General features: G+C 46.9%; 1 protein-coding gene across 1 annotated transcript; it reads left to right on the top strand.

The window, feature by feature from the left end:
* The first annotated feature begins 1100 nt into the window (after nucleotides 1–1100).
* LOC137822109 (uncharacterized) lies at nucleotides 1101–2093 on the top strand. Its single transcript, XM_068627011.2, has one exon. The coding sequence runs from the start codon at nucleotides 1101–1103 to the stop codon at nucleotides 2091–2093; it is 993 nt and encodes a 330-aa protein (XP_068483112.2).
* Nucleotides 2094–13427: the final 11334 nt, after the last annotated feature.

A 13427-nucleotide genomic window follows, 5' to 3' on the forward strand; every position in this document is an offset into this window, starting at 1 on the left:
TAAGAACTTTGAATAACCAACACATTTGATTAAAATGAGTAATTAAATATTTTTATATCCCATCATGTATTCATACGAATATTTTTACATCTTCAAATTACACTTAATAGTTGTGATTACTTACGAAAGGGGTTAGGTTGGCCTTCTTTCAAATCAACCTGATAAGGGATCTTGACCTTGATGGATAGAATTTGTACCGGTAGGCACGGGACAAACACACGTGACCGACCGACCGAATACATAATAAATGTGAGGGCATTTATGTGACAAGCTAAGGTGGTTAAGATAGACCTCCGAAAAATAACGAATACGCGTTTAAAGAAGATATGTTCCCCGGGTATTCCGGAGCACGACTGGCAAGACCTATCCATAACCACCCTGAGCCCAAGGGATAAAAAGCCCATTAGGCAATCCTATAAATACTGTGCTCAAGCCAGAGAAATGTACGTTTTCATTCACTTACTAAATCACACTTAGAATCTCATACTTACTTGAGCGTCAGAGTGCCTTCGCAGGTACCCTCCCCCGCCCGACCGAAGGAGAAGAAGATCGACACGTCAGCAATTATACTACGTCAACCGACCGTGCCTGGGCCCCATCTCTCCACTCAGGTACAATTGGCGCCCACCGTGGGACCGAGGCAAGATTTCAATTTTTAAAGCTATAATGGTTGCAACAAGGAACAACGACGCTATGGCAGAACAGATGACTATGATTCAAACCCTCCAAACTCAGATGGAGGAACTGCGGCAAAAGGGGATTGAAGACCGTCGTCAACACGAAGAGGATAGACGTCGTCAAGAGGAAGAAATCGCTTTATTGAGAGAGCAGAATGCACAACTCCAGCGACTGGTTGATAATCCCGAACGAGAAGGCCAATCCCATATGGCCGACCGAACCACCTCTCGCATACCTACACCGGCCGCACCAATCCTGCTTCCAGAACTGAAATAGTCGAAAGAAAGTTAAGTAAAAGGGGTCATCCTTTTACAGACGAAATCATCACCACACCACTTCCTGACAAGTGGAGAGGCCTCGCCATTAAACTCTATGACGACTCGACCGACCCAGACGAGCATTTAAATGTTTACAAGACGCAAATGACTTTGTATACCACAGATAACAATGTGTGGTGTAAAGTATTCCCCACGTCGCTTCAGGGAGAACCTCTTACTTGGTTTACAGAGCTGCCTCCGAATTCCATTGACGACTTCGACGTCTTAGCCGCAAAATTCTCTACTCAATATGCCACCAGCCGACCGCATCACATGTCCTCCATGTCCCTCCTAGCGGTACAACAAGAGAAAGGTGAATCTCTCAGAACCTTTTTAGATAGATTCAACAAGGCATGTATGAATATCCGAGGGCTCAAACAGGAAGTCGCATTACACCATTTGGTTTCGGCCATCCGACCGAGCCGTTTTACCGAAAGTCTCATCAAAAAGCCACCTCAAGACATGGAAGATCTTCGAACTCGAGCAACCAAATTCATGCAAATCGAGGAACACATTGACTATCACCAACGGTTCAAAGCCGTCGGATCCGGAGTCCTCAAAGATCAAACCCCGAGCAAAGAAAGAGAAGTCGAGACCGAACGGACCGTCCGAACCACCCCAAGGTCCGACCGGAACAGAGGAGGCCGAATCCCCAGGTTTAACAGTTACACCCCTTTAACTGTTCCGAGGGGACGAGCCCTAGATGAAGCACTACAAACGGATTTAATTCCGACACTAAAACAATATCAAACACCACCGAATGCAGATACTGTTAAGCATTGTCAATACCATCGAAATTTCGGCCACACGACCGAAGGATGTCAAGCGTTGAAGGACAAAATCGAAGAGCTCATCCAGGCTGGCCATTTGCGGCAGTTCGTCAAGAAGATAAGGAATTCAAGATCCCCACCACGAAGTACCGATCGTCCATCCCGTGGTGACGACCGGTCATACCGTAATAATTACAAACGTCGAACTGACCATAGCCAGGCTTCGCGGAAACACAGTGAAAGCCCCGTCCGACGTACACACGCCCGTAGCACAAGTCCCGACCGAACGACCGCCCTCGACAACGAGTCCGCGAAGTCATCAATATGATTGCTGGACCCGTTACCTTGGGCGAACCAAACCACGAAGCAAATTACATAGCCGGAGGCTTTGCCGGTGGCAGGTGCTCAAATTCCGCCCGAAAGAAACATCTCCGGGACATTCAGTCCGCTCATGCTACTACGAGAAGGCGCCCACACATACCTCCGATCACTTTCACTGACGACGACTTCACAGCCATAGATCCAGCCCAGGACGACCCTATGGTAATCACTGTGGAAATTGACAAGTTCGCAATTGCCAAGACTTTGGTAGACCAGGGTAGCTCGGTCGATATATTATACTGGGAAATCTTCAAGAAAATGCGCATCCCAGAAGCAGACATTCAACCCTATAACGAACAAATTGTAGGGTTCTCAAGTGAACGGGTCGACACTAAGCGGTATATAGACTTGTATACAACCTTTGGTGAGGAAGACGGTCTCCATAAAACAATAAACGTACGATATCTTTTGGTTAACGCCCAGACTTCCTACAACATCCTGCTCGGCCGACCGTCCATCAACAGATTAAAAGCCATTGTTTCCACCCCACACTTAGCCATGAAATTCCCTTCGGCAAATGACGACATTGCAACAATCCATGTCGATCAAAAAATCGCTAGAGAATGCTATGTTGCGAGTTTGAAAAGTGAGCCAACTCGGCGACTCTACACGACCAATCCGGACGACCGACTCCCGCAAAAACGAGGACGATCCCCAACTCGGCATTCCGGACGACGCATGTCCCGTCGTCAGATGATAGCCCTTGTTGATCTCGACCCTCGTATGGACGATCCCCGCATGGAAGCAGGAGAAGACTTGCATCCATTCCCACTTCGCGATGATCGCCACGCTACACATATTGGCACCTCACTAAAGCCGGACGACCGAATGGCCATCGGCACAACGCTTGCTAAAAATGCCGACTTGTTCGCATGGACAGCTGCTGACATGCCTGGCGTAGACGCGAAGGTCATTACCCACCAACTATCATTATATAAAGAAGCTAGATCAATAGCTCAGAAGAAAAGAAATTTAGGGGACGAAAGACACCAAGCCGCACGTGCCGAAGCTGATAAGTTATTACAAGCCAGATTCATTCGAAAAGCCCATTATACTACATGGCTAGCCAATGTAGTTATGGTAAAGAAAGCAAATGGAAAATGGCAAATGTGCGTTGAGTACACGGACCTCAATAAGGCATGCCCAAAAGACTCTTATCATCTGCCTACCATCGATCGTCTCGTTGATGGGGCGGCCGGACATCACATCCTCAGCTTCCTTGATGCCTATTCAGGTTATAATCAAATCCAAATGCACCCGGCCGACCGAAAGAAGACGGTCTTTATGACTGATTCCGATAATTTCTATTATGAAGTTATGCCCTTCGGACTCAAGAACGCCGGGGCCACTTATCAAAGACTAATGGATCACGTGTTCCACGACATGATCGGTCGAAATGTTGAAGTCTATGTCGATGACATTGTTGTCAAGTCCAACTCATGTAAGCAACATGTTGCTGACCTAAAAGAAGTTTTTCAAGCTCTCCGCCAGCACCAGATGCGACTCAATCCTGACAAGTGTGCGTTTGGCGTCGAGGGAGGAAAGTTCTTAGGTTTCATGCTTACCCATAGAGGCATAGAAGCTAACCCTGAGAAATGTAAAGCTATTTCCGAAATGAGAAGCCCCAATTCCATTAAAGAAATTCAAAGACTCATCGGTCGGCTCACCACCTTATCCAGATTTGTTCCTAAACTTGCAGAACGAACGAGACCCATCGTCCAATTATTGAAAAAAGCATCTCGCTTTGAGTGGTCGGCCGAATGTGAGGAAATCTTCCTCCAATTGAAAACCTTTCTATCCTCCCCACCGGTCATCCAGAAACCGGACGCCCGAGAGCCGATTATAGTCCACCTCGTCGTTTCAAACGAAGCCGTTAGTTCAGTCTTGGTACAAGAAATCAATTGTGAGGAACGTCCAGTTTATTTCGTTAGTCGCGCCCTCCATGGCGCCGAGATCCGATACCAAATGATCGAAAAGGTGGCTATGGCTCTCATCATTACTGCCCGACGAATGCGTATGTATTTTCAAAATCATCGTATTATTGTTCGGACAAATTACCCTATTGTAAAGATTCTCACTAAACCCGATTTAGCAGGACGAATGATCGGATGGACGATCGAACTATCCGAATTCCATATTCAGTACCAACCACGAGGAGCCATCAAGTCGCAAGCTCTTGCTGATTTCGCAGTCGAACTCACTCCTTCCTCGGCCGGGACTGAACACTCATCGTGGATTTTATACGTGGACAGCTCCTCCAACAAGAGGTCGTGTGGCGCTGGAGTCGTTCTGGAAGGACCCGGCGAGATTGTTATCGAGCAAGCCCTAAAATTCGACTTCAAAACTTCAAACAATCAGGCCGAATATGAAGCCATTTTAGCCGGTCTACGCCTCGCTCAAGAATTGGAAATCACTAAGTTAATTTGTAAAAGTGATTTCAGGCTAGTCATCGGTCAGCTTAATGACGAATATGAAGTCCGAGAACGCTTTCTGCAGCGATACTATCACTTAGTCAAACAGTTGATGAGCACATTTTCGGAAATTTCCATGCAACACGTTCGATGCGATCACAATACTCGCGCGGACGCCTTGTCCCGGCTGGCAACCACGAAGTGTAAGGGAATACATCGGTCGGTCATCCATGTTACGCTTGTACGCCCAAGCATCGACCTACAGGAATGCCTAACGACTGACGCGGAATCTACTTGGATTAGCCCAATTAAGCAATATTTACTCGATGGTACATGTAGTCCTCTAGGTGAAAAAACCATGAAGCTGCAGGCCACCCGTTTCGGCTCAATCGGCGACGATCTTTATCGCCGAGGTTATACCCGGCCACTCCTTAAATGTTTGACACCCGATCAAGCCTCCTATGTCGTCCGGGAATTGCACGAAGGTATTTGTGGTACTCACTCAGGCGCACGAACAATGGCCGCCAAAGTAGTCCGAGCCGGATACTATTGGCCGACCGTCCAAGGCGACTGTACCGATTTTGTCCAGAAATGCCTTAAATGTCAAGAGTTTGGTATTTTGTCCCATCAAAAACCTGAGGAACTTCATTTTATGCTATCACCCTGGTCGTTCATCCAATGGGGTATGGACATCATTGGCCCTTTCGCTCCCGGTAAAGGCCAATGTAAATTCTTACTGGTCGGCATTGATTACTTTACCAAGTGGATTGAAGCCGAGCCTCTGACTGCGATCACCGCTCGCAATGTCCAAAATTTCGTATGGAAGAATATTGTTTGCCGCTTCGGCCTTCCACAGATCATCATCACCGATAACGGTCGGCAATTCACCGACCGGACGTTAGCTGAATTTTACGCGAAGCTCCACATCAAACACATCGCCAGTTCAGTCGAACATCCGCAAACAAACGGACAAGCAGAAGCTGCAAACAAGGTCATCCTGAACGAATTGAAGAAACGTCTCGGCCCAGCAAAGGGTAACTGGACTGAAGAACTCTTAGAAGTCTTATGGGCATATCGCTGTACCCCTCAGATGACTACACAAGAAACGCCGTACAGCCTAACGTATGGCATTGAAGCCATGATCCCCGTTGAAATTGGAGAACCTTCTCTCCGCCGACAAACCCTTGATCTTGATATGAACAAGGAAAGCCTCTCGGTCGGCCTCGATCTCATCAACGAACTTCGGGACAAGTGTAGAATTAGAGAAGAAGCATGCAAAATCCGGGCTGCCAGACGATACAATTCCAAGGTCAAACCGAGACTGTTCCACAAAGGTGACTTAGTATGGCGAATGCGAAGTGGCGCCCGGAAGGAAGGAGGCAAGTTCTCTAGCAATTGGGAAGGACCATTCCGCATAACAGATACGGTAGCTGGTGGAGCCTATTACTTAGAACATTTGTCTGGGAAGGACATACCGAGAACGTGGAATGCCACGCATATCAAATTTTATTACAGTTGAAATTAATGAAAGTGTACTCTTTCCTCGCTCGGTCGGTTTTTCCCTAAGGAGGGTTTACGACCGAGAAGGTTTTAACGAGGCACTATAAATTTAAATCCAAGTCTCCTATTCCTTTTATTACTCTCAATCTATGCCTCGTTCGACATTCACATTATTACTAACGTAATCAGAATCATTTATGCCTCGTTCGGCATTCACATTATTACTAACGTAATCAGAATCATCCATGCCTCGTTCGGCATTCGCATTATTACGTAATCAGAATTATCCATGCCTCGTTCGGCATTCGCATTATTACGTAATCAGAATCATCCATGCCTCGTTCGACATTCGCATTATTACTAACGTAATCAGAATTATCCATGTCTCGTTCGGCATTTGACTTATCAAATTATTACTAACGTAATCAGAATCATCCATGCCTCGTTCGGCATACGCATTATTACTAACGTAACCAGAATTATCCATGCCTCGTTCGGCATCCGAAATATCAAATTATTACTAACGCAATCAGAATTATTACTAACGCACTCAGAATTATATTACTCTTGTGATCGAAACAACCTACGCCTCGTCCGGCATCCAAATTAATAAAATCTACTTGCATCAACCAAACAAGGTTCAAAAACTAATACCCGATCGATCACCAACAATACCAATTCGGTCGGTCAGCAAACAAGCAATACATATTCAAAATAAAATCATATTGTACGATGCCCACATGCCGGGTCCAACAATTTTCTACGGAACATTATTCATTAATTCTTCAAATGAGGCGTCCGGCTGTGGCCTAGGAGTCTCTGCCTCAGCCTCCTCATTCATATTGTCACCAGAGTTGGTCGGCACCAGCTTTCCATCCACCACTATTTTTTCTATGCCGTACCGGTCATCCTCCAGTGGTGCACCATGCAGACAAGCCACTTGTTGGATGCCCAACCGGAAATACTCTTCGCTAATGCGAAGCATGAAGTCGTGACACTTGGCCACTTCCGCTTTCAGAGCCTCCTCCCGGTCGGCCCCCTCCTTCAGTTGCGCCTCGAGGTTCTTCGTCAGTTCCTCTTGCACTTTTGCGGCCGCCTGCTTCTCCTCCAACTGGACCTTCAACTTTTCTGCCCTTTCGGTCGACACCTTTGTGGCTTGAGTGGCCTCGGTCACATCTTTCTTCAATCGGGGAATGGTAACGGTCGTCACTCTCTCGAGCTCCTCGACCACCGTCCGGCTCGCCATGAGCGCCCGGCTTTGTAACTCCAACGTTTCCACCATCAATTTAGTTGTAGGGATGGTGGCAAAAATTTCATTCTCCTCCGCGGTCAGCTCCGCTTGTAGATGGGCCGCTATGTCCATGCCGACCGCCAACAGTGTTGGCTCAGAGGTCGTTCGTGAAGGCCCAGCTCGGCCCTCTTCTTCACAGCAGCTGAGGCCCCCGCAGCAGGCACCGTTGTAGACGGAACGGCCGCCAATGCCCCAGTCGTGTCGACAGAGGCCGACTGGCGATCCCTACTCTGACGCAACTTGTTCATGTATTCATGCAAAGAGGCGTCCGCCCGACTCATAATTTCTGCAAAACACACAGGAATTAAACACTATTAATGAAGTTATTCAATCAAACCAAATTTGCAATCACATACCAATAAAATCCGCCCAGGGATCGGACGACGCATATAACGAAATTATCTCCCTCGTGGGTAACTTGTGAGGGAGTTGGTCAAACACCACCATAACGGCCTTATCCAAAGCTGACAGGGCTGTACGGGAACTAGTGTTAAGCACAGTCGGATTCTGGGTCCAATGGAACGGAAACTTGGTAACATCAGCATTATAAAAATACTCTCGGCCGTCCAGCTCCACAAATATCTTGAAATATCGTTCCTTGAAGTTCTTGTAGGATGTGGTAAAGGCCGCAAAACACACACTCCCCGGACGGCTCGTCAATGACACCCAACTTACCGGGTTGGCCGAATGTGTGTTATAATAAAATAAAAACACTTCCGCTCTAGGCGTCAAATCAAAAAGTTGACACACCATTCGGAAGGCCTGCATGCACGCCCATGAGTTCGGATGAAGTTGGGTTGGAGCTAGGTTGAGAAACCGTAGCACGTCCATCGTGAACTCATCGAACGGCAAAGTCACTTTCAAATCAGCGAACAACGTACTATAAACATAAAAGAAATCCACCGAAGCGTTCTCCCTTCCATGACAGACACGGTCGGTATACCCACATATTTCAGCAATTAGAATATCCGAAGGTAAACCCGACCGCACGACAGGGGCCCTTGCTATCACTTTATCCAGGTCGTTCGGTTTCCTAAGAACAGTGGGTATATTCCTAACAATAATGTCTACCTACTCATAGTTCGGACCCATTAACCCACTCGTGCTTTCGTCACTTCCGGACGATGATTCCCCACTCTCGCTCGACTCTCTACTACCTACTCTATTTGAAGAAAGTTGAGACGACATAACTAACCTTTATTTCACGAATCAACACCCCGGTCGGCAACTACGGATCATACAGCAAAACAACTCGCAATGTAGACTCGGCAATCGGAGCGACTCGGATGCCGAACTCAAGGAAACGTGGTCTCTCTGCAACTGGAAGCGCTATTTATAGCATTTCCCTCTCACCCTCATCCGTTAGATTCCCGCTCATCCTACGACCCCTATCAGCCGGAAGTCGAAGCGTCACTTAACCTACCCCGCCAGATCCATCTCTGTCGCCTTCGACAAAAAGCGAACGTCCCGTCATTCCATTACATTTAATGTCTGACACCTCGAAAGACACAACAATCATTACGACTCTTCGGCTTTTATTCACCTCGAGCCTGGGGGGCAAGTGTACCGGTAGGCACCGAACGAACACACGTGGCCGACCGACCGAATGCATAATAAATGTGAGGGCATTTATGTGACAAGCTAAGGTGGTTAAGATACACCTCCGAAGAATAAGGAATACGCGTTTAAAGAAGATATGTTCCCTGGGTATTCCAGAGCACGACTGGCAAGACCTATCCATAACCACCCAGAGCCCAAGGGATAGAAAGCCCATTAGGCAATCCTATAAATACTGTGCTCAAGCCAGAGAAAGGTACGCTTTCATTCACTTACTAAATCACACTTAGAATCTCATACTTACTTGAGCGTCGGAGTGCCTTCGCAGGTACCCTCCCCCGCCTGACCGAAGGAGACACCAAGAAGGAACGACCGACCGAAGGAGAAGAAGATCGATACGTCAGCAATTATACTACGTCAACCGACAGTGCCTGGGCCTCATCTCTCCACTCAGGTACAAAATTCTAAAATGATCAAGAAGGAGTGAGTATCGCTACCGTTTCGACTGCGAGGATGAAGCTTGATGAAGAATATGAATGACTCAACTCGCGTATGAGAAAACCTAATCTGGTACGAAAGATAGTGTGTCAAAACCACAACTGAAAAAAGCTAATAAGCAGAATACCTAAACCCTAAACATTTAAATCCGTAAATGAAATATCAAAAAACTAATTATTATGCAAAAAACAAGATAAATTCAAATCGACCAGAATTTGCTGAATGATGATTCTCCTTTATCCACGAGCAATTATGAGGTCACAGAAAGAAAGAAAATGGCATCGATACTGCATTGGAAAAATCGATAGTATGAACAATGTCAGAGAATACGGAAGAGAGATTTTGAATAGTTTTGGGATTTTTTTTCCTCCACTTACCGGCGTTAAACGCGTGAACCTTCTCTTTCGCGTCAAAGGCTTGTGGATTAGTGATATTGCAGGCAATAGAGAGGGTGGGAAAGGTGTGGAGTCACAAATCTGCTTAAGGCTTTGTTTGAATTAGAGGGTGTGGGGAGTGGAAAGTTGAGAGTGTAGGTGAGTAGAAGTGTGAAGAAAGTGTGAAAAAAATTGAGGTTGTTTGGATTTGGGTATGTTAGAGTGGATGTGTGAGGAAAGTTTATTGAAATTGGTGAGTGATGTGATGGTTGTAAGAATATTATAAATTATTTTGAATAGTAAAAGTTGTAAGATTACAAATTTATCCTTCTATATAAATGAAGAATAAATAATAATTACTTTTTTTTTATATTTTAGTTAATTAAAATAATTTAAAGTTTAATTTATAAATAAAACAAAAAAATGTAAAATTGAAAGAAATAATGAATTATAATTTAAAATTTAAGTATAATTTTATAATTTAACATTTTATTAATTTAATTATTTTTTTACTTAAGTTAATTTATTTACATAATTATAATATTATTTATGATTTTTTAAATTATGTTATGTTATATAAATATAATTATTTTTAATAATAATTTTCATTATTATCAATAGATATATATATTTTTTAAAAATAAATATTTAGAACATTAACTAGTTGTCAAAATATATAATATAAAGTCATTACATTTTATCCGAAAAAAGACAAAGACATGTTAATTTGTTTGTAATTTTGAAATTATGTACAAATAAAAAACTGTACCGTCCTGGTAGTCGGGAGAGATGACGTGGCATCCCGCTACAGTATAGGCGTGTTGGCAAGGCGCCAGGTTGGCAGAAGGAAAGGAAGTCGGGGGGCTCGTGAAGTCGCCAGTTATTAAGTTGGTGTGTTCCGATCTCCAGCATACCAGAATCGACGATCACCAGGTTAAAGATGAAGTTGCCAGATGTAAACTCAGGCGACCAAGCGATTGGAGATCGCCAGAGAAAGCACATCGCCGAAGATGAAGGAGAAGCAGATTATGAAGGCGGCCGGCGAGACCACAGGGAAGGTGTATGAGGGCACCCTAACTCGCCAGTTCCAGTAGAGATCGCACTCCCAAGTTGGCTATGTACTGGGCAGTACCATGCATAGGTAACTTAGTAAAACAAGAGTAGAAGCAGCGCCCAAGTCAAGGAGGCTCCAGATGATGGCACGTGTACAGTTGGATACGAGCCACGTGTCCAAGTCTGTAACTGCCAGGAGAGAGAAAGTAACCAGGTATATAAGAGTTCTCAACGAACTTTCTAAGGTACGCACGTTCAGAATATACTCTTTACGCTTGCGAGTTATAGAGCTGACTGTGAGAGAGGATTTGCACGGTTCTTGTTCTCTTAGTATTTGGTGATTCGGTCACTGACTTGGGCGTTGGAGTGCGATCGGCCGCAGCGGCGCCGCTCTGTTTCTTTGCAGGTTCTTGAGGTGGATCTCGAAGAGGAACGGAGGTGTGAAGCGGTGCACACGTCGATCCTTTGACGAGGCAGTTTCCAGCGTTCTAGTCAACAGGCAGGATCATCAGGCGCCCACCGTGGGGCCGTGTAAAACTTGCTCCCATCCACAGCGTGAGTTCTTGGAGGTTTTCGAAGTTTTCTGCGTGGTTGTGTGCTGGTGTAACCATCGTTCGCTGTTTGCTTGAAATTTGTTCGGTGGATTCGCGTTTTACACCGTTCGCTCGGGTTTTCGATCGGTGAAGTGAGGTTTTCCTGCTGTTTTCGCGCGATTTGTTCGGTGGAGTTGAGTTCTTTCATCCGTTCGGTTGTCCGCGGGAAGAGCAGTGGTTGCTGGTGAAGTTACAAGTTTCTTTGAAGGTTTACGGTGTTCTTGAGTTTTCTCCTGGAGTTTCGCACGGTTTTTCCGATTGATCGCTGACTCAATCGTAGCTGAAGTAAGTGTTGTTCGATGCATTCTGTGATTCGCTGAGTTTCATGAGAAAAATGAGAAGCAATCGCTCAAGTCCAGTTGCGCCCGTCGCTGCCGAAGGCGCCGCTGCCATGACCATGGCGCAGATGGCAGAGATGATGCGTTCGTTGCAGGCAACTGTGGAAGCCTCGCGCATAGAGCAGGCAAGAATGCATGAGGACCTGGTCGCCTCTCGCGCCAGGAATGAGGAGCTCAGCAAGGTGACTGAGGAGCTGCGTCAAGCTCTTCAGGAGCAGCAAGGGCGTTCTTCTGCTGAAGAGGTGGCGCCGTCATCGCCACCTCCGTTTTCCCTATGCCTTTTGTTCAGGCGATTACTGACACGCCCATTTCTACGAGCGTGGTCCCTGTCAAGGCTGTCTTTACCGGCGTGGAGGATCCGGAGGCCCATCTGACCACGTTCCATACGCAGATGATGCTGTCGGGAGGGTCAAACGCCGTGTATTGCAAGATGTTTGTAAGCACGCTCCAGGGAACGGCGTTGGAGTGGTTTGTGAGCCTACCTAACGGTCACATAACCAGTTTTCAGCAGTTTTCGAAGGTTTTCGTCGAGCAATACATCGTGAACAAGGCACCGCCCAAGGTGTCTTATGATTTGTTTGATATAAGGCAGTACCAGGGAGAGTCCCTCAGAGACTACCTGAATCGCTTTGGAGCGCAGATGGTCAGATCGCCGGCCAAAGATGAAGAAATGCTGGTCTATGCATTCAAGAAGGGCGTGCTACCGGGACCATTCTGCGAGGCCTTGATCAGGGCTCACCCTGCAACGTTTGCTGAAGTCAGGCGACTTGCGGTGGCTCACATCGCCGACGAAAGTGAGGTCGCTGAGAAGAGGGGGAGCGTGGCTCCCGCTAGGCCACGTGCCCAGACCAGAATCCAGCCGCAAAGGGTGTTGGAAACAGCGGCGGCGGCCAGGAAGGACCAGAGGACTCGCCGTCCTTACGATAGGAGGAACAAGGGGAGGAGCCAGGGGCGCCAGCAATCGGCACGACGGGAATACAATCGCCCGCCTAAGCACAAGTTTGTTATGGGGTTAGCGGACCTGATCGTCATTCCCAACATATCTGCCAGGTTGAAAGCGCCTGAGAAGGTGGGCGACAAGGTGCTGGGACCAAAGCCAGACGCCTGGTGTGAGTTTCACCAGGGCTTTGGCCAAACTTTGGACTCATGTTTGTCCTTAGGGTATCAGCTCGATGATCTGGTTAAGAGCGGGTTCCTAAACGACTATCTGCTGGATAGGAGGACGGGGGGAGCGTCGAGTTCCCAGCCAGCAGGTGGAGAAGCCCAGCAACACGAAATGCCTATCCACGGGGAAATCCACACCATCGCAGGAGGCTTCTCAGGTGGTGGATGCACCGCATCGCAGAGGAAGAAGTACGCGCGGTCGATGATGACAGTGGATATGTTTGAAGATCATTCGCCGGAAGTGGACATTACGTTCACCAAGCAGGATCTTCGGGACGTTGTGCCCCATGACAACGATCCCATAGTCATTTCGTTGGTTACGGCGGGAAGGAAGGTCCACCGAGTTCTGGTGGACCAAGGAAGTTCGGCAGACGTGATGTTCTGGTCGACTTTCACGCAGCTGGAGTTACCCCTTGACCAGCTAAGGCCCTATGGAGGGTGCCTATACAGGTTCGCTGGTGACCAGGTGGAGGTCAGGGGATATATTGAGCTGAGAACCACG

This window comes from Phaseolus vulgaris, chromosome 9 (assembly GCF_051622355.1).
Source record: "Phaseolus vulgaris cultivar YP4 chromosome 9, ASM5162235v1, whole genome shotgun sequence".
Taxonomy (NCBI): Eukaryota; Viridiplantae; Streptophyta; class Magnoliopsida; order Fabales; family Fabaceae; genus Phaseolus; species Phaseolus vulgaris.

What these genes read in the sequence shown, in the direction of transcription:
- LOC137822109 (XM_068627011.2), top strand. Translation starts at nt 1,101, where the DNA reads ATGACTTTGTATACCACAGATAACAATGTGTGGTGTAAAGTATTCCCC.